Consider the following 22,690-nt stretch of genomic DNA (forward strand, 5'->3'; position numbering starts at 1 on the left):
TCCCCACACTCTAATTACCTGGGTAAAGCGTGAATCTTTGCAGTGGAGAAGCAGCAAAGAATACCTATGGCTTTCTAACAAGAGCCTCACTTGCTTCCAGAGAGGGATTTTTGGACTAAAGCAGCCAGCAAGAGATATTTTCTGAAAGTTCAAAAACATTCTTATCTTCATACATACCAGTGTTAATGGTGTTAGCATTTTACCAGGCATAATGAGTTAAGTGTTAACATTCTGAGTATAATCACTGAGAAGAAAAGTCAGTGGTCCATCGTGACAAGAAGGTGGGGGCTTTTTTCCATTATTTAGATGCTTGTGACGTTTTAGAGGGACTGTGTACTACCTCAAATAGAAGGGAGTCTTTTCTTGTGTTTAAGTATCCCTTGAAACTGTGCTACTGTGAAATGCTACATGTTCTATTAATATCCTCAAAGTCTCCTTCAACTCTGCAGTTTGACAGGTCTAAATGAGGTTTAATATACTTCAATGCACTATGGAGGCCAGGAGCAGAGACCAAGCATCTCTCAATGTTTCACATTTCAGAATTGGTTAGAATTACCTGGTAGAATGATTACAAACAAACAAAAATAGTCTTTCAGGCAGGTAACTAACAAGCTGGAAGACAAATTAGCGTTGTTCAGACCATTAGAAAACATTTATTGTCTCAAAGAATTTGTGAAACTATAATTAATAACCTACAATAGGGTTTAGCCAGGAAGGATGGCATTTTAAGATATCTTCAAGTGAATTATTGATCACCTCTTTATGGTAACTGACACGGCTCTGAAAGCTTCAGGCCATGAAGTTATTTTAGGTTACTAATAATAGCAAAGAACATGAGCAGCTCTTGTGCTGGCCTAAGTCATAGACCCAGAACTTTCCTCCAGCTCCAGGGCATGCTTGTGACAGAGCTCTCATGTTGGAGAGGTTCTGCTTGCAGGCAGGAGCACCAGCAAATCTGTCAGGACCAGACAAAACCTGTCGAAGGAGACGCAGACTGTGTGCATTGAAAGCTTCAGTGTTTCCTTTCATGGAATAATAGAATCATTTCAGTTGGAAGAGACCCTCAGGAACATCAAGTCCAACTATAACCTAACCTAACTCTAGCACTAAACCATGTCCCTAAGAACCTAGACACCTTTTAAACACCTCCAGGGATGGTGACTCCACCACTTCCCTGGGCAACCTGTTCCAACACCTGACAACCCTTTCCATGAAGAATTTTTTCCCAATATTCAATTTAAACCTCCTGTGGTGCAACTTTCACTCTGGACCCCGTTCTGTAGATCTCTTTGGATCTACTGAAACCTGCTCCAGCCACACTGAATTCAAGGATCTGAGGGTAGTCTGCACTGAGCTCACAGTCGGATTTGTTGCTGCTGTTCTCTGAAACTTGTGGCTTTGGTCATAGAATGTATTTGAAAGTCATAGACTTAGAGGCCATTTATAGAAAGTAAATTTCCATCCCTCAGAATTCATCTAAAAAGATGTGGAAAAAAAAGAGTTGTTTGTTTTTTTTTTTTAAGGAACAAACTTTGAGAGTTTTAACATTTTTTTAGCTATTTCCAACAGTTATGTGCATACACAGCTACTGTTTATTTTTGTGTGTTAATCTGTGCTCACTCGTGGGTAGCATCCTTCCAAATTTTGAACTTTGTAATATGTTATTTTATAGAAAGCTCCACTAAAGTTGTAGTTTAACTAGTTTCACAGAAACATATTCATATCTTGACAGCTCTTCTATATAATAATCACCCATATGTATTCAGGTGCTAAATAATTCACAAACACCCACCTCTTTTGCCCTAGTCCATCAGATCCCCTCAAGCTTTCTGGGTTCCTATCAGTCACACCTATCTAATTTCTCTCTAAGCTTCAGGGCTCCCTCCTTCAGTCTGTGTCACATTGTTCATGGTTCCCTGTGCTCTGGTCCTGTCAGTGTAAGAGATCAATGAGGAAGTTTGTCATTTATCAGTCTTGTTCTGTAGCTCAAGCCTTGCCCCTTTGATTGCTCAGTTTAGATGTGCTCTGCTATTTCTAAGGTCTCCAGAGGTGGCAGTGTGACAGCTGAGCATGCAGAGATATTATAAAAATGCAGAGTGGATTTTGCAGAACCTGTACACTACTTGTCTATAGGGTGATGTGATTTTTAAAATAATTAAAGAAAAAGGGGGGGTATGATCTGCTGAGATTCAAGATGGATGTGATTCACTATTGCTCTGTTTAGAAGCAGCAAAATCAGATCACTGTATTATAGCAAGCAACTCTAGAGTGATTGGTGTTATTTCCTTCTTGGAATGAATGAATGCTTCTGATTATGGTAGCACTCCAAGATGTTCTTAAGGCTTGAGAGATATTATACCCATCCTCTAGCGTTCATTGAAGCAGCATGATAGCTGTCAGAGGTCAGGTGCTCCAAGCCTTAGAGTGCAGTGTGGACAGAAGACATAAGTTGTGAACAAAACCAGCAGTTATTAGGTAAGAGCCATATGTAGCACAGCTAGTGCTACATAACCTGGTTTTGTATGTCTTGTAGTCATTTTTGTAGGAGCAACTCAGTGGGGTTCAGAGACAGATTGCAAAATCAGCTGAAATAAGACCATCTACTCTCAAATGCATCCCTTAACCCCCAAATACTTACCCTGTCTTCTGCTCTGTAATAACATTTAGCACTCTCCTGTCAATACACTGAGATAAGGAACACAGGTGTTTGTATTATGTAAAAGCAAATGCCCAGACAAAGTGGAGTTAGTGCTTAGGGCTAAGACACACATTCAAGGCTTAATGCATGAAAATGCTTTTCCTACCTTCACCCCCTTCTATTTCATTCATCTGATTAATCTTTCACTTATTGCCACTATGTTATAAAAGAGATAGTAGCACTCCATATGGGAATTCTTTACAGAACATCTGTAACATATCTAGCTCAGCAAGATCCTGCTCCTTAAATGATGCTATTGCCAAACCTCTATATAGTGATCTAAAGCAGAATTAGTGTGAATTAATTCAGATGTCAATTAACATATTTAAATTGAATCCAACCATAGCAGAGATGCAAGTTGCTTTGGAATGTTAGCTTTAGACCACTACTAAAATTAACTAGAAAAAAATGCTAGTGTTTTCATCTTATTCTGAACAAGCTTTCAAGGTCTGAATTCACTAACATTCAAAATATTTGGAAAAGGCTTTTTTAACCAAGCAAGTAAAAGAATTGTTAGTTTTCTTTTAGGAAATGCAAATTTCTTTCAAATTCTGTGTAAGGGGGGGTGGAAATCATAGATCATAGTTCACCACTGTTGGATGATGTTGTTTACTTTTTTAAAAAATCCATTTTTTCATTGTATGAAAGTTAAAAGAAAAAGATGAACAGAAGATTTTTTTTTTCTTGCTGAAGTGTTTCGATTAATGTTAAACCAGTTTGTCTTCCGTTCACAAGGAACCTGAAAGTTTCATTAGTGTAGCCCAGGCTAAAATGGAGTCACCTTTCAGATTCTTCTGTATCCTTGGCCAGATATAATTTCCGTCTTCTGCTTCGCCTTTGAGCATACAAATGTTTTAGATGGATGCACATGTAAATAAATAGGCTGTAGCCTGCTTGCCTAAGCTGCGTCTGTCTCAGCCATCGTTTGCATTTCTAGAGATACTAAGAAGAATACTGTCTGGCATCTGTCCCAGCCACTATGGAAACAGAAGTTCATCACTCGATGCTTATGTAAAACCTCTCAGGGTTTTACCTGTTCAGAAATATCATTAGCATCCTTGACCAGTGAATTTGGGGTCATGCTTGTCACAAGCCATTCAGTAACTTTTCCCTATGAGTTACAGGGCTATGTGCTCAAACATGAGTCAGGAAAAGAGCAGAATTTTCAGGACATGGTGGTGTCTGCAAGCTGGCAGTACATGCCTATCATGGGCTGAGCTACCTCCAAAGGGTAGGAGGAGTTGAGGCATCAAAGGCACAGCTCAGACAATTCATGGAGCTGAAGAGAAGACTGTATCTGAATGTGTTGACCAAGTTTGTTCCCAATGTGTCAAATAAGGCAAAATCACAGAATCGTTTAGGCTTGAAGGGACCTCATTGGATCATTTAGTCCAGTCCCTCTGCTCAAGGAGGTTGAGCTGGAGCAGGTTGTCCCAGACCATGTACTCGACAACCTGTCAGGGCAACTTCTTGTATTTGACTGCCTTCACAATATATATATTTTTTTCCTTGTGTTAAGGTGGAGTTTGATGTGTTTTTATTTGTGCCTTTTTCTCTTGTCCTGTCAGTAAGCACTACTGAAAAGAGACTGGCTCCCTTATCTTCATTATTTCCCATCAGATATTTTTACGCGTTGATAAGATTCCCCTTGAGCTTTCCTTTCTCCAGACTGAACAGCCCCAGCTTAGCCTCACCTCTCATACACAAAATGCTTAAGTGCTTTGATCATCTCCGTGACTCTTCACCGAGAGGAGTTCCTTCAGAGAGGTTGCAAAGGATGGTGCAGATGTTCTCCGTTCTGGCCTCTCAGAAAAGATGGCAGCAGAGAGGCTCTGGATGTAAACTGATTTCTGCATCACGATTAGCATATATTGACATTGTGAAAGGGTGCCTTCTGCTGCCTGTAACGAGAAAGCAGAGGCAGAGTCTACTGAGGCCTGGCTGTAGTCTGAATCTGTATGTAGCTAGAAAGAACTACTGTGACAATCTGGTTTGGCCTCCTGTATAGCACAACCCAGTGTAACATGAGAGAGATTCACCAAACAAAATTTCAGACCAAAACATCCTGAATGCTCTGAGAGTTCCTAAAAGAACCTGCTGGCTTTGAAAAATATGAAGGAAACCTCTCCAACATACATTCTTCCTATTAGAATACTATATCCCACTATATGCTTCTCTTCCACAGCTTGAGGATGACCAGAGACGGTTCAGTGTGAATCAGCTGTTAGAAGGCACTTGTGCCTGGAGACTGATTCGGTAAGAACACTGGTATTTAACAGTATTTATGTTTGTAATTGTTCATATTTGTAGTGAGCCTCCTGGCCTCAAAGGACAACGACCTACTGGGGACAGGAATGATGCCAAAGCAAAAGAAAATTGGTTCAGCGTTTGAGGCTCCTATTTTCAGAACTTATTGATTGTTTAGCAAAAATCAACAGTCATTTCTAGATCTGTATAATTTTTCCCTTTATGCTCCCTTTCATGTCATTGGAGGTTTTATTAGAGCTTTCATGTTTCCTGAAGATTCCCAGGACTGGAGGAGTCATAATTTTCCTGTGTATGTTGTTCTTAGAGAATTTTCAAGAGTAAATACTGTAAAAATAATAGATATGCTCTTCATTATGCGTGTGTTTTCACAGTTGAGTGATGTTTTGTTTTGTTCTATTTTTTTAATGGAGGCTGGCTATTACAAGTTTTTACTTGGCACTCAAAGTGCATCTGACTCTAAAGCTAACCTACCATGGACAAGCTCTAAATGAGATAGATTCCTCATTCAACTTTCATTATGTTCCATTTCATGCACTTAGATAAAGAAGCTGTTAACACTTTTTGTTATGTTTTTCATCAATGTGTTGTAAAGTGCTTTGCCGAGAATGGTAAATGCCACACCTGCCATTTTGGAAATGGAGGAAAACAGAGAGGTAGTGACTTGTTCGAGGGAATATCTGTTGCTTACTGAGGACCCATCTCGTTTCCTAGGACCACAGCCCAAATTTCCATTCTGGTCCTTGCTATAAAGAGATCAAACCAATCCTCCAGTCTGTACAGACACCACTTACTGACTTTTATTTCTTGTGATGTAAAGTGTGTGGCCCTTTCCACAGCAAAAAGAGTATTCAAAGGGGATATGTGATAAAAGATGTTGAGCTGCAAATCAACTGTGGTCCACAAAATTTCATCTGATACTGTAGGGCAATGAATAACTGATAGCATAGGCAATAAATAATTTCTTTCTTCAACCACAAGTTCAATAAATATTGAAAAAATAAAAGCTTGAACTGTGTTTGGTCACTATTTCAGCTTGTCCCATGGATTGTTGATGGGTAGGAGAAAACATTTTCCAGCAGTGATGACCCAGAAAGATCTGTGGTCAGACCCTGTGCTCTCAATTGCATTTCTAACTTAACTGAGAAAAAAAGAGGTAACAGGTAAGTGACAGAAACTGGCTGTCCATAATGTGCATAGGAGCTGCCTGTGATGATTTGCAGAAGGATTTTACAACGCTGAGTTGAATGTATGATGAAGTGGCAGATAAAATTTGGAGAAGATAAATTTAGATGGAAGGAAACTGTCTTAAATTCACATATGAAATCATAGGCTCTGAGCTGACTTATACCACCAGGAGTGAGTTCTTGGGGTTGTAATAAATAGTTCTGAATGTCAGCTTGGTGCACAGCAACTGCCAAAAAAAAAAAAAAAAAAGGGTGGGGGGAATTATTATGGAAGAAATGAAAACCTGGAGGTCAATATTATGCCACAATATCAGTGTAGGGTGTTCATTTATCTTGAATTTGGATGTCAGTTCTGCTTCTCCCATTTCAAATATAATGTAATAGTTGAAAAGTGAAGAAATAAATAAGTAACAATATTCTTCACCCTGATTAAGAGATAATAAAAGATGGGTATTTTATAGATGACAAGTCTATGAAACTGAGGAACGCAGACAATGTCTGCAGGAAAGGATAATTTACTGTATCTTCTAATGCAGGAGAAAGGGAGCATGAAGTGAAAGTAGCAGATTCAAAACAGACAAGAGCAGCTATTTCTTTGTATAACACTCAAGTAATGTCTGGATACAGCTTGGATTACCCAGGACTATGTCTAAATGGTTTCTGAATATCTTGGAAGGAGATTCCACAACCTCTCTGGGTAACTTGTGCCAGTCCTCTGTCACTGTCAGTACCTCCTGTATTTAATTTTGCGCCCATTGCCACTTGTCCTGTCACCTGGCACCACTGAAGAAAGCCTGGCTCCATCATCTTTGCACCTTCCCTTCAGGTTTTTATATACATCAAGAACATCCCCCCCGAACTCTTCTCTAGGTTAAACAGCCCCAGCTCTCAGTTTTTCTCAGTCTCCAGTCCCTTCATCATCTTAGCGGCTCTTCGCTGGACTGTCTCCAGTACCTCCGTGTCTCTCTTGTACTGAGGAGCCCAGAACTGGACACAATAGTCCCAACTATGGCCTCACCATCCTGGGCAAGGATCACTTCCCTCAACCTGCTGATAATGCCCCTCTTAATGCAGCCTGGGATATGTTTAGCCACATTTAGCCTTTTTTGCTGCAAGGGCACATTGCTGGTTCATGTTCTGCTTGCTGTCCACAAGGACTGGCCCAGGTCCTTTTCTGCAAAACCACTTTCCGGACAGTCAACCCCCAACATGTACTGGTGCATGGGGTTCTTCTTTCTCAGGTGTAGGGCTTTGCACTTCCTTTTGCTGCACTTCATGAGGTTCCTGTTAGCCCATTTCTCCAGCCTGTTGACATCCCTCTGGAAGACAGTATAACCTTTTGGTGTACCAACCCTCTTCTCAGTTTTTTGTCATCAGCAAACTTGCTGAGGGTACACTCTGCCCAATCATCCAGGTCATTAAGCAAGATATTAAACAATACTGGATTCAGGATTGACCACTGACTTATGTTATGTCGGGCATTTTGGAGTCAGCCCCCACTTTTTTGGGAATAAAAACCCCTACATGTCTTAGCAGCACTGTGGGGGGCCTGGAGTAAGCTTCTACTTGGTGCTGTGCAGGCTGCACAGCTGGTTCTATCTAACTGTGGCTACTCCAATATTGTGAACACAAGTCTTCATGCACTCCTTAACTTAAGGATCAAAAATCACTCCCTGTAGCAAACTTCTTTGGCAGTGCTAACTTATCCTTTATAATATGTTATAATTCTTCAGTTCTGTATCTAGCTAGACCTTAATAGAGATGGAGTAGATGGATACAGTGGAATGGAGATGCAGTAGCATAGGCTCAACACAGGCTGTGCAAATGTGCCTGGCACCTGGGAAGGCCAGCAGATTACTTTCTCATATTGCTGTGTCTTCACAGCTGTCGGTATTTAGATTAGCTAAATAAAATAATGCTTAGTGTTGCCTGCATGTGCTGTATTTACATTCCTGATTGCAGCACACAAACATTTGTGTTCTGGAGAATGTATAGATTGAGGTGCTCAGTCTGGTTAGATCCAAAAGAGAAGAAAAAAGAGCTGTTTGAACTGGCTTGAGATGAAGTAAAAAGAATTAACTGGAACCTTACCTGTGAAATAATCAGATTCTTTCTCACAGGAAATGTGAACGAGTAAAACTGGCAGCCCCTACATGACTTCACACACTGATTTTCGTAGCTTGAAAATCAAACATGATGTAAGTTAATGAGCACATCGGAAGAACTGCAGTCTATTGGCCCATAATCTCTGACACTGAGGTGGTAGTAGCTATAACATAACTACTCTGATCCATGCAGTTAGGCACAGCTTAGTTATGCAGCACAGTGATAAACAGCATTTTAGAAAGGAAACCTAGCATTGCTGCACTGTAGGTGCTGCTGCCAGGAAACTGAAAAATGAATGCTGTAACTATATGCTATATATTTGTCTTCTTCCTCCCATATAGACCAGCTGGGATCAGAGAATGACTCTCTCAAGTTGTTTGTACTCGATTTCTTTTCTCCCTTCCCTTCCAGCTCCAAGAATTTCCTAAATGTCAAAGAAACACTGAATGTTCATGGGTTGGTTAGCATTGCCATATTTATACCCAGCTATCAGAGATGTCCTAGTTAGTATGAGGTATGTCTGTGCGATAACATATGGGTATTATTAGTTACCTAGCAGCCAGAGATGCAGGATGGCATTAATAGAGGTATTTTGATCATTGGTACAAGTTGCTGGATTTGTTTCCTATTAATTATGTAAAAATATGTCTCCTTTATACAGAAAATTCTCTAGGGTAGAATAAGCTGATGGAAAATATGCTAATTTTTGGAACTAGTATTATGACTTATGAAATTATTCTGAAGCCTGCGTTTAGGCAAAGCATGCTAATAAACATGCTTACCTGTACTCATCATGGCAACCAGGCAAGCTCACATGTTCAGAACTACTTTTGAGCTGGGTAACACATGAAAAAGATGTTATGCCTGGAGACTTGGTCAAAGAGAGTGACAACTTGTATTAGCTATGATTTAACAGGATTACAGGAGGAATTGCCAGACAGCTACTCAACACACAAACTGCCTGGCTAGATAAGGCTACTGCAGATTGGAAATAAAAAACTGTAAAGGCAAAGCCATCTGTAGGAGGAAGTGAATGGTAGACATCTATGGGAAAATGCACTCTGGGATTAGCACAGGGAAGGCCACCTAGGATTCCTTTGTTCTTTATGATGATTTCAGTGCAATGACTCTCTTTCCTTCTTTCGACATACAATATATATAATGAAAGTCTAACCACATACCATGAAACCTGTACTCTGGACTATAGTTGCAACCCTAATCTCTGATCGCTTAGTTAGCCCAACTGAGAGATGTGAGGACACACACAATTACTCTGTAAACAACCATCCATTTGCTCTGAAGCAATCAAAATACTTTTGTGATTTTCAGCTACCAAACAGTGAAAGGGACGAAATGCCTTCTAAGACTTCTGAAGAGAGAGAGTGCTAATACAAAGAGTCAATGGGAAATATGAAGGAAAAAAAAAAAAAAAGTAAAGGGTAATGTGATAGAGTAAACCAAATAAACATTGAAGAAAGAATACAAATTGAGATTTCTGCTTTTTCATAAAAGCGCATGCAAACCGTAGCAACATGCAAACCCTACCACTAAATACCATCCAAGCAATAAGGTGTCTGTTTTTTGAATCTGTAGGCTAGGCAGGGTGTGGAAGTCTCAATGACGGTTTCCATACCCTTTCCTGAAGATCTGACCCTACAGAGGAGGCTGTCAAAGGAAAAGGGAGGTGCATTCGTGTGTGTAACAACCTTAGCCATGGTCTCATAGGCACCTTATTTGTTTTGTTCCAACTTACGGATAAATGACAGCTAAAACTTCACAGTGCTTGAAACACAGAAAACTACACAAATGCTTCTTAAAAGCCAAACTCTGATTGTGGTTATGTGTTGAGGGTAATACTCAGAGCCTGTGGCTCTGAAATGGTGAGATTTACAGCTGAAGCTTCTGTCCCAGAGTTCAGTGTAGAGAGCTGTATACTCCTGTTCAGAATCCTAATTAATTTAGTGAAGCTCTGCTGAGGCACAGCTATCTGCCTGTACCAACTTTGTGGTAACTTCTGTAGCGTGACAAAGGCATGGGGCTACAGAGTGGTATATGTCTATCTACAGGAGTAAACAAATTTGTAGCTTAGGTAATACTGTGGAAAAGGTAGTTGCTGAACAGTTTGAACATGTTAACTTGAGAACTGTAAGCAAATAATTTTAATGAATTATGTAGTAATGGTGTCCCTTTTTATAATATGCAGTTTGATAATAGAGACTTTTGAAACTTAGAGCTTTTCCAGATGTTTTTGAGAAGTTTTGCCTGATTCTCTACAGCTTTAGTCTGTGACGCATTTGAGAAACAAGGCATTGTAGCATGTATTAAAGTCCATCCTTTTTCAAGGTAATATTTAAGCATTTGCTTAACCTTCAAGAGTAAAATAAATGGGATTTGGAGTTCAGGAGACAGTGAAATAGCAAATTACTTAATGGAGTTCTTTCACTTGGGCAATGTGTATCCTCCAGGTATAAGTACAAGATTTTTGTATCTATGGTTTGTGGCAAATTACTACTAAAAACCCATGGAGATCCAGGCTGAATTACATGATATATACATAAGCACTTGTCTTTATACTAAAATCACTGTCAATTAAACTATTCCAAATTTATGGAATGTTAGAAAAACATGAAACCTGTTCTCTTTATCCAGTTGTTATTAACCTGATGTTTTCTCTTTATTTTGATTTCCAGGCAAAACCTTGTTTCTGTTGTTATGAAATATAGAAGTCAAGTGGAATATCTATTACAAAATGAGGTATTTATTCTCAGTTTCTTACACCAGAAAAGGATTAAATTCTATGTGAAAGGCATCTAATTATTAATCTGTCTCAAATGCAATTAAGGAAGGCTTTTAATTAAGGATGTTTAACCTGACTTTGAAAGGATATAAATTCTCTTAATGAAACTTGGCTTTAGATTAGGAACAAAGTGCTACAAATTAAAAATATCAAAGGCGACTGTTTCTAAGTGTCAAGGAACCTGTAAATAGAACCAGGATAATTTGGGTTGGCAGTATAATATTTGGAATTAGTAGGTGTATAATACACTGTATGTATCTGCAAAATCTGTCCCTGGTTTTGTGAACCCACAAGCTTATGTATCTAGGATATATATTCAAGCATGCAATACTTTGCATGATTAGGTTTAGGCAGCAAAACTTGTAAGAGCTTTATTTTAAAGTATTGTGGATTGCCAATTGAATGTTATATGCTTGAAGTAAAAAAATCTCTTAGGTAACCTTCTCTGCTAACTAATGTTTTAGGGACAGTTGTATAAAGGACAAATGCATATTTGAGTGATAGCTTGGAAGAAAACAAATGGCTATTTTCGTCTGAGTTTCAGGTTGTCATGCTAACTGACTTTCTAGGGTTTGGAACTAGAAGAAAAATGAAGTATATTAGTAAAATCCAAAAATGCTGATGTGATGTGAAAATATTCCAGTGATTCCCTTCTAGTGTTATAACTCATTATGCTGAAGTATTAATTTATTTGAAATATATTTAAAACTTAGAATTCTTACTTTGTTTCAGAAATCTGTCACCTGTATTCAACTCCAGATTTTTATCTTTCTGGATATTCTTGATCCATGGTATTTCTGTTTAGAATAGCCAGAAAACATACATACATACAAGTGTGTATACATTACACAAATATATAAATGAACATATACATGTATACAAATTCACATATGCATACAGACATCTACATGGATTTATAAATATATATTAATATATGTAAATAAATGTGGATAAAATAGTCTACATTTTAATGTAAATATTTGACACTTTCTTTTGCAAAATACAGACAAATTTAAAAGCTGTTGGGCTGTGCCTAGCTAAAAAGTAAAGCTCTAGTTTTGATACTGTGTGGTTAGGCATTCACTGAACTTTCCTTTGTAAGCAACTTCTCAAAGGGGACTATTTAGCGTATCAAATGTGATGCAGTCATAACCATTTGGAAAATTGAGGTCCCTAAACTCAAACGTGCATATGTATTTATTTACTGAAGTAGATCCATCAGTGTAGTTACACTTACTTGAAATTTTAGGGCCTAAAGTAAGAAGATTCCAAATTCAAAAGAAGCTATAATCTCAACATTAATGAGGCATTACAATCCACCCTCTGCAACTGATGGTCTGTAGATATTCCTCAAACCTATAATGAAGCACTCTTAAAATTATTTTTGCTAAGGATTTTTACCTTGAGTAAGCAATTACTTGAGATCATTAACTTTTTATAAAGGGAAGACAGGACATTTTTCAAATATTCATGCTATGCAACAAATATGCATGTGTTACTCTAGAGCTAAATTTCTCAATATTTTATTTTTTAACAAGGTCTTGTCTACACAGAGACACTCAATAAAGCTCACATGAATTGGTTGAAAGAGTGGGATTTCAAGTCAATGACATAGGTCAGATCACCATGCAGACGTTTTTGTTTGGAGGCACCAGAGTGAATGGGGCTTTTTCCAACCTATAATAATTAAAACTAGTGTTACTGCTTTGCTTTAATAAGTGGCTTGAAAAATTATAGAGCTGAAGTATAAAAAGTTATAGTCATAAATATGTAGTAAAGAAAAAAAATGCTGGTTGACTGCTGGTTATTTACTGGTTGACTCCTTGTTTACTTATTTTCTCTAACATCTAGTTAGATTCCTTTAAGGAGGGTTAAAACTGGGATCTTTATAACTGCCCCCCATCACATGATTACATGGGCATGATTATGTTGATTTTCACTTTTTTTTCCCCCACATTTATCTACTTCCTTCCAGCTTTACTCGTTTAAGGCTGTCTGTTAAAAAGTCTTGGAGATACCAATGCTTCTCGCTTATGTGAAAAGCCCACTGTCATTATCATTAGTAAAGACCAATAAATCGAAAATTTATTTTATGATGGATAGTGCCTCTATAAAATGAAAATAAAATAAAAAAAGTTTAAAAGTTTAGGATACTTGGTATAAGGCGAGGGTGGGATTGGTGCTGTTTGGGTTGAAATGTAAGGAGTGATCACAAAAAGTGTGTGCAGTCAGACATTCTAATTGCCCTGATAAGCACTTGACATGCACTTCATTTTCAAATCTATTCAGAATTTACTATTAATGTGGAGAGAAAACTTTGTAAATTTTTAATACAAAGTGTAGAAGTTCTAGAATGAAGTAGCATTTTTTGTCATATGAATAATTTAAACACAAAAGTGTCCTTCAAAGGTTCTGCTGGTATTTAAATATGTAAAGTGAAAAAAACATATACAAGATGTTGACTACTTCTTCTGGACTTTCAGAAAATTTAAAACTTCTGTAAGAAATTAATCTCTGTCTTCCTTTCTTTGGGACAAAAATCGATGTAATATATCTACATATGGAAAAGAAAAAGTCTCTACATGATAATATGCAAAAAGAGAAATAGTGTGAAAGAAGCCATCATTCATAGTATACAGTATTACACAATGTTTTAATAAGCTTGCTCTCCTTAATCTGCAATATGCTCCTTGGAACCATATAAACAAAGTCTATGGTATAATAGCTTCTATAAAATATTAAGTACTTTGTTAATTTATTTCTAAATGGAATAGCATATTATACAGAAATGAACACAATCCTCAAGATATTCCAAGATATTCAACTCTTTTTGTGGAACAGCATTTATAAATGCAAAAATATATAAACTCTTGGACTTATTTTTGGTGTTTTGTTTCATTATTTTTTTTTTTTCTGTCCAGCAGTATAACTGTTTCTCCACTCAGGGAGTACTCTTGTGTTGCTCCTGTCCTGATCAGAATTTGTGACGCATACATGTGTCTTTATAGACATTTATTATGTTCTGATAATCTATATCCACTTGTGAAGAAGAAAAATGCTAAATTGAACTATATTGAACTAAATTGAATTAAATGCTAAATTAGAATTTTATTTAATTTCTAATTGCAAACTATATATATGAATTTAAAAAAATATGAGTATATATATGCGTTCCAACAACTGCACAGTAAACCAGAACGTGTAATGCTTTGTTTTTTCAATGTTATACATGGTAACAAGCTATACCCTTTTTGTACATTTGTACTTCTGCTGGTAATGTGTGTGTGTGCATAGAGTTAATCCTGCAAGAGTTAAATTAAAAAAGCTAAGTGGTGGTAAAGAAATATGAAAGAAAGGAAATGCACTCGTTGTAAACTGGCAGAAGGGCCAAAAGGAGGTCTAAAGTTCTCAAGAGATCACAGTCAGCCAGCCTTTTTCTCTCTAGAGCCTCTGTTATGAAAAGGTGTTGCTGTCTTTAATTACTACAAAAACCCCAAGAACTTATATTTAAAGAATTCTGACCACCAAATGTTTGAGGATATTTTATGTAATTAATTCCTGCTTTAGTTCCACTTCAGTCAGGTAATGTGTAATTTGTAACCTCAATATATTATTGTATTTATTTGTATTAATGAGGAATGATAACCTTCTCAGTACAGTCTGGATGTAGTCCTTAAGCTTGAAAATAGAAAGTTCATATTGATACATTTTTTCTTTTTCAGACATGGCATAGATGAGTTAGAGGAATAGTTTTATCAGTATATAGACATGCTGTAGCATATTAAAAGGAACGTTTATCATTACAGAAACATGGAAAATATTTACAGGAGAGCTTCTACTTGTTCAGAGAATATACTTTAAGGTTTAATGAAGTGATATAGCTGTGCAGGAAACCCATGAATTTTAATTTATTTTTCTGAACACAGGGTACTTGATATTTGAAGACTGCATTTTCCTTCCTTTGGGATCAAATTTTTTTATCTTGAATTCCCCAAAGTGTTTCTAAGATTATTCATCTAGAGATTTTTTTGTGTGATAATATTTAAAGATCTAAATTTATTATCAATAAGGTTTAATAGTGTGTGTATATATATATATATATATATTTTTTTTTTTTATATTTTTTTTTTTTTTTGGCAGAAAAGCTAGTTGCAGAAGTACCCAGTCCACAGGTGTCAGATTATGCAGCCTCCCACACAGTCACTATTTTTAGGAGGAACATGGCTGTCTGCCAGCTCTCACAGAGATGGGTAGGAGACAATACCAGGGATAAATTCCTAGTATCATAAAAACCTCAGAAGGTTTGTGAATCATTTGGGTTCAGGTTTTCTCGGAAGTTTCTTTATGGTGCTTCTATGCTCCTGAAGTTCAAACAAGCCAATGTTTTGCATCAAAATCAGTCAGATACTAAATTTGTCACAGTTTCCAACAAGGCACATATTGTGGAAGATAATTGGATTTCAAAAAAAATTGTGCTGTCCTTAGAAACTATTGGTCACTAGCAATTTCAACATAGCCAGTCTAATGCATGGTGTGTTTGAATTTTGCATGAGCAGATATCACTTAGTCACTGGAATGAAGTTTATGGGAAGATATTTCTGATAAATGGTGTTTGTCTACTGTTTGATTTTTTTTTTTTCTTTCTTTGCTCTCAACAGCATGAAGTTGATAATGTTATTGAATTAGTTAAAGCAATCTGCAGTGTCCTCTGTTTTGTGGAAACCAGAGACATTACTGATGCAGTCAAGAAACTCCGTGCAGTGCCATTGGTGAAGAGACAGGTAAAAGATGGAAGCTGATGTCCTATTTTTCTCTTTAAAACTGGAGCTTGAATTTTTTGATTGATTGAGGCCATTCTGCTATCTTACTACACGTTTGTCCTCTGACAAGCATTACATAGAGGCACTATAAAAAAATATGGTTGACAATGTGTGTCAGAGGACCAACAGAGGACTTGCCCTGTGTTTAATTGTAACTGATGTGCTCCTCTGGTTGTTCTTTTTTATTCTGACCAAACACAAATCTCTGTTTTGCCACGTCACCTATTTACCAAATCATGCAATTTCAAAGTATTCATTTTTCGTATATTTAGCATAGGTTGTTAACAATTAAAAAAAAAAAAATCCTTCTGTAAATGTCACTTAAATTATGAGTTTTTCAGATAGAAATATCTCTACTATGTATGCAGAGAAGGACCAGCATCATATGGTCCTGATTTTAGCTGGAATACTCACTCTTAAATCACTGAAGTGTATTCTCCGGAGGTTACTCTAAAATTGTGTACTGAGACTTTGGAGAGCAGTATCTGTTTTCAGTTTTGTCATCAGCCACTTTGGTATGACCTTGGACAAGTCATTATGACCTGATTTACGGAAGTTCTGAGCACCCAAAAATTCTTTTGAAGTCAGCATGTTGGAAATATAGGTGCTCAGCAAATTTCAAAATTAAGCCATTAATCACTTGGATTAAGTCTCATGTAACCTTAAGACATGCTAACTGTTTCCTACCCTAATGAAATTCCCTCTTCACACTATTTTTAAAAGTTTAATGATTTTGTAAGGATTTTTTTTTTTCCCTTGTACAGTCTCTGTCTTGTCCTTCTTTCTCATGGCAAATATTGTTTAGAAAAACATGCTAAACTGGCAGATTATTGTAGTCTCAGACTGTTACCTGCTGACAAAACTTTTATTCTGTCTCTTTTCTTTCTATTGGTTCTTTTTTTTTGGTTGGTTGTTCATTTGAATTTTTTGTTTGTTGGTTGGTTTGTTATTGTTTGTTTTTGGTTTTCTGTTTTGTTTGATTTTTTTGTTTGTTTGTTTGTGGGATCACTAATGTTGACTGAGTTCACTGCTGAGTGTTAATTGGAAATATGTCTATCTACATAAGTGGAATTTATTTACTTTTGCTTAATACATAGTTTGAGGTCCCAAACATAGGACTGGAGAAAGCTAGCGTGATTCTTTTTGTAACATTTCTTGTGGCATAGGAGTCATATATAGCAAATTAGTCATATACTGTCATTCATATACACTTACTCTTGGCAGGTTCAAACCCTCAAATACTCATCATCTTACAGGGGCAAACTTCTTCCTGAGAAGTGAAAAGACTCACCAAAGAGCAGAAGGTGTGTTAGTTGAAGAGGCTCCAGTGATGCTCGAAATACCTCTTATAATAAATGTTTGCATTCTTAGCCTCTGTTTATTCCTCTTAGATGGTGGTGGGGGAGGGGGATGGGCAAGATGGGGAGGGAATAGGCCCCAACTTAGGTAGAGTACAGGACCCAAGTAAATAGACTCTGGAACATGAATGTACCTCTCTGCAGGTCTGGGTTGTAAGTAAATCTCTGCACTATGTTTCTGGAACACAGGACACTAGAGATCACAGAGCAGACATTGCTGCATGGCCCTGGGCAGAACCAGCTGTGTCTCTGTCGTGGTTTAACCCGAGCTAGGAATACAATCACGGTAGCCACTCACTTACCCCCAACGGGAGAAAATCAAAAGGGAAGGGAGAAACTTGGATTGAGATAAACACGATTTAATAAAATAACGAAATACTAATATACTACTAGTAAATACATATGTAATAGAAATAAAATATACTCAAAGCAATTCCTCATGAACACGCTGAGCAGCCAGTCCTAGGAAACAGCCCAGTCCCAGCAGCTGATCCCAAAGAGAGAGACAAGAGAGGAAAAAGGCAGAAAAGCCCAGAGGCCTCTGCAAAATGGCAAAAGGCTGTACTGAAACTCCCTGGCTGTGCCCCAGAGAGAGAGAGATTGGAAGAGAAGAGGAGAAAAGGGGACAAGAAACTGGAAGGCCCCACTCTTAAATCTGAAGCATGATGCTAATGGAATGGAATACTCTCATTGATCAGTCTGGATGTCAGTCAAGCTCTGCCCCCTCGCTGCCTCACACCTGTGGGCAGAGCACTCAGAGTGTCCTTGGCTCTCAGACCAGAGCAATTAAAAACGTTGACTCTGTGCTGGGGTGTTATCTTCTTGTTCTCAAATTAAGTCCAAATAATGAGCATGCTAGCTATGAAAAATAAAGGTTTCTAACTGCACAAAGAAAATTAACCCATTTTCAGTCACAGCAGTACAGCCTCTCTGAAGGCTGGCGAGTATTGTGAAGGACCAAGCTACAAGAAACAACATAGCTCTTGGTTTTTGTTGTCATTGTTACTCAGCTGATCAGCTGATTCACTTAAGTGCCTTCTCTTGCTTTCTGTCTATGTCATGAGTCACTGTAAATCTTGTTTCTGTAGCATCCTAAACCTTTTAATGCCTACTTTAGCATCAATTATTGGAAGTCACTCTTCTGGGTTGAATTCCTGTGTAAATGGGTCTGTGACAGCACTCATTTTATCTGGCATGTTGTTGATTTAAGTGGAAATAAGAATATCTCCATTTAAGAAAAGTCTTTCCTGTGAATTAGGGAGAAAATACAGTGAAGAGATAAAAGAAGTAACAAGTGATTCACATGATCTGCTTTTCAGTTAAACCTGGGTTGTTCTGAGAGGCATCTGACAGAGCAGTGTGATTTTTCTTGAGAAAATAATTTTGTCAACCCAGCATCTTTCTTTAGAGATTGATAAAGAGCTTGGTCCAGTAAAAAAATAGAGAAGGCAATAACAGAACATGTTCTCCTTTAGGAAGGAGTTTGAGGAGAAGAAACATTTTGGGACTAATTGGTTATAAGATTTCTTGTAAAGTTAAGAGAAAATTAGTGTATTTTCTCTTTGAGTGTTTAGCTCAGCCCTGTGAACCCAAAGTGTAAACTACCTTTTATGACTGGCTTATATTTGGTGAGTATCCCTGAGTCCATTTTCAGACCCATTGTCTCTGAATTCCAGCGGGGAGAGAGATGTAGTAGTCAAAGAGCCAAATCAGTTCATATTAGTGTGGCCGGTCCTGAGCAATCAGAAAACCCCACATGTCATGCCATGAAGAATAAGATAATGGGATAAAAGCCAAAAAGTACAGGTCATCTTTTTCAAGCCTAAGGTTTCTGATGATGTTCACATTTACTTCTCTTCTGAGTCTCTGCCATGCAAATACTGTTTTTATTTTAGAGGTCAAGTGATTGTTACTATGTAAATAATTGAATTGTGGGGTGATCTGTCTTGTTGTAAAAGCAAACAAATCCCCCAAAACAAACAAAAAGAACCCTTGCTCCAAGTGTTCCCAACTTGCTGTTGTAGCGTGTGTCCAGTTTCCAACTCCACTGTATAGACAATCTCCAATATATTCAGGTAGTGCTGAACCAACTTCCATGTACTTACTTGCACAGAGGGAGTTATACACTTTCCTTTTTTCATTTCACCTTTTTAAATTATAAGCTCTTCAGAGCAAGAAGCGCCTCTCCTCATCTATATGTAGAATCTCCAGCACAGTAGAGTGCTGGTCCTGGCTGTGGTCTCCAGAGGCTAAAAATGATAAGTGCTGGTGGTGGTGATAATAATGATTGTGTTTGCTCATCTGTAATGAGTGAAATGATACTGGTCCTGAATACTGTCCTCTGAATGTTAAAAAGATTCTGTCCTGGTTGAATATTTTACCACTAGTCTTAAAGTATTTTTCTGTCCTAATATTCACATAAGAATCTGCTTGTCTCTGCATTTCTCTTGGAGAATACTGACTAGATTGTTACTCATTTTTTTAAAGTATTGAAGTTATTGAGGTTTTGATCCCTTAACACGATCTCTTTCAGGCGTGGTTTGCTGAACTAGTTGTCTATCCCTTGCAGCCTTCTTGTAAAGGCTGGCTGTGACCTTGACTGATACCCCTCTCCACCTTACTCCCTTCCTTGAGTGAGGTAGACCTGACTAACAGCTGACTTCAAACAAAAAGAGGAAAGAAAAAAAAAGTAAAAAAAACCCATCAAACTGTTCCTGCACCAGCAAATGCCATTGCTGCTTGTTTTCACTCCTTTGAGAAATAAGTGCTAGGACAGTTGATTAGACTTGAGCAATCTAGAAAATGTTCAATTTTGATTTTATGAAGAGCTTCATCTTTCTCAGCAGCAACTGAACTACAAATGTCATAAAAGCAGTAAATATATTTCTGCATGTTCTGTAACATGAATGCTGTTCCATTTTATGAAAATAGAGATTGCTCATTATATGCAACTACCTCATTTATAGAATAGTATATAAATGTAGCAAATCAGATTTTTTTTCTGTATCTATCAATATTTATACAAAGACAACAAACCATCTCTTTTGTCTGTATCAACATAAGTAGCCAAAATTAGTACTCAGCAGTTGGATGTTTGATAGAATAACAGCTCCTCTAAACCTTTTTTGAGTTAAACTCTTACTGAAGTGTAGGGACATTTAGTGTGAAATCTGGATACTGACAAAATGATATAATACTGCGATGTCAGTCTGCTTGAATTGTTTCTGTTATGCTCACCAGCAGAGTACTCCCGAAACTTTTTGTTATGTACAAGAGAAACTCTTTTCAGACAAGCAGGTAACTTGCACCACAAGTAAAGTGAAATTCTTGAGGCTGCTACATCTCAAGTAAGGTGGAAATCCCTGGAAAAAAATTCTAATTGCTTTTTCCCCATGGTTTCCTGATGCTTTAGTGTGATGTACACTGTGGTTTTGTGTGGAATGTCTATTAATGCATCCATTTGGCAAACTCCATGTGCACATAATGCCTCAGGGAAACTACTGCTTACTCCTTGCAATGTAAATTACATAGTGTGCCAGTATATGTTTGAGTATATGTATCTGTACATGTGTGCTTGCATACTTTAAAAAAAATATCTGGGTGTGCTTATATTTGAATCTAGTGTTATGAAAACAAAACAAAATTTTAAAAAAGGAAAACAAACTTACTTCCAATCTTCTGTGTTTGATGATACTGTACTACTTACTACATCCTCACTGCCTCCTCAACCCCAGTACTGTGCATTCCCATATCGTGGTTAAGAGATTATGAAAGCAACTGGCACCAGTAATAGCTTCTTCTTAACTGATTGAGTCTCTTTATAAATGTGATTCATTCAGTCTCTTTACCAGCCTAACCCGGAGATTTTAAAATCTGTTCAGGGGAAACTGGGCCTGATGCACAATTAATGTTTTTCATCTCTGCTTTTCTTTTTGTTTTTTCTCCTTCCTTTCTTACAGTAGCTCACAAAAAGTCCTAGGAGATCAAATCCTGCCAGAACAGGCACTAATCCAGTATATATTAAATGGGCTACACTATGTTGAAATTATAAGCACTGTTCCAAAAGGTTGTTTACTTTCCAGAATTTGAGAGAATTGAACAAAGGTCTCTGTTCCCATTTGTCTCACTGCATTATAAAGATTGTGAAAACATATTTCTCTGCCCGGAGGTTGCTTTTCTCCTCTCAAGTAAGCAGTTGACTTCTCTTCATATTTACCAGACAAATGCTGGCAGCTCCAGGCTGGTTACTAGAGGGAGAATGTACATCCAGCATTAGATTTCTTATGTCACCTCTGCATGCACTGTAATTTCTAAGAAGCATCTGGCTGAATACATACCTACTAACACAAAGCATCCTCAACCCGCTGCAAGGGAATTAATGATGACAGAGGATAGTAAACCTTTCAGGGACACGGGTGCAAGCAGTGCAAGCTACAGGTAATACACAGAATTAACTTGCTAGCGCCTCTGATCAAGATTTGCACCTCAGTAACTTATTTGTATGTCACCTTGGTACCTGCAAGTCTGATGCAAGAACCAGGTGAAGATGGAGCAACTGGCAGGAGAAGCTGGTCATCCGCACTTGCCTTTCAGATGAGCCCAGGTCCCACCGGTGGCCCCAGGGCTGCAGATGCCACCTTGTCCTGCCAGGAGACACACCGAGCTACCTGCCGTGACCAAGGTTTTTCCTGGGTTGACAGGGAGGCACAGGCAGTGTAGCAATATATAATTTTGCCTGGTGTCTGAGGAGGCTGGAATAAGGTCTGATCGATGGTAGTTATTGTACTTGGGGATTTCATAAAGCAACTTTTCCGGGGGAAAAAAAAAAAAAAAAGAGTTCGATTAGACCGATCAGTCCAGTCTAAACAACTGGCCTGACCTTTCAACAGTCATAAGTACCCAGGAGTGCCTGCTGACACCAGTGTGATATGAGAGGTGGGAATCTGGATGCTGAATTAATATTAGGCATCAAGGGCACAAACACCCCTAAATTCCTGCACCTCATATTTCCTGTTGGCCATCTCTTGTTAGCTGCATGCTCAAAGGCCTTTGAAAAGCGTAGCTAATTTTACTGATTTGGCAGAGCAACATAGGTGAAATGTAGGTCACTTGGGTGGAGACTCAGCTTTGAAAGGATGCTGAGGTTCTGCCTCATTGTGGTTGTGGGATTTAAATATGAATATATGCAACGGGAAGGAGAGGGTATTCTTACCTCTGTTATACTAATGCAGAAACTGTCATCATAATATTAGGATACATCCTTCCCCTTTCTTATCTTATTTTTTATGAGTACTACTCCTCAAACCATTGTAACTACTATCTGGTCTTTTCTCAACTAACTGATTACTTTTTCCCTTGGGTTTTGTCTTTATAGAATTCACTTCAAAGTGTGGAAACACCAGACAAAGGTAAAGTGTTATTTTAAAAATACGTTAATTCAAGATGTATCATCAGAAAAC

The 22,690-nt window shown here is 37.8% G+C and overlaps 1 protein-coding gene across 1 annotated transcript in view; it reads left to right on the forward strand.

Moving 5' to 3' along the window:
- Window positions 1-22,690, forward strand: part of PIK3C2G (phosphatidylinositol-4-phosphate 3-kinase catalytic subunit type 2 gamma) — a 275,634-nt gene that overhangs the window by 41,858 nt on the left and 211,086 nt on the right. Inside the window, exons 11-14 of the mRNA XM_065846452.2 lie at window positions 4,884-4,954; window positions 10,947-11,010; window positions 15,712-15,834; window positions 22,606-22,639. Of these exons, the coding sequence (XP_065702524.2) occupies window positions 4,884-4,954; window positions 10,947-11,010; window positions 15,712-15,834; window positions 22,606-22,639 (292 nt within the window). The remainder of the gene's footprint in view (window positions 1-4,883; window positions 4,955-10,946; window positions 11,011-15,711; window positions 15,835-22,605; window positions 22,640-22,690) is intronic.

Source organism: Patagioenas fasciata, chromosome 1 (genome assembly GCF_037038585.1).
Source record: "Patagioenas fasciata isolate bPatFas1 chromosome 1, bPatFas1.hap1, whole genome shotgun sequence".
Classification (NCBI taxonomy): Eukaryota; Metazoa; Chordata; class Aves; order Columbiformes; family Columbidae; genus Patagioenas; species Patagioenas fasciata.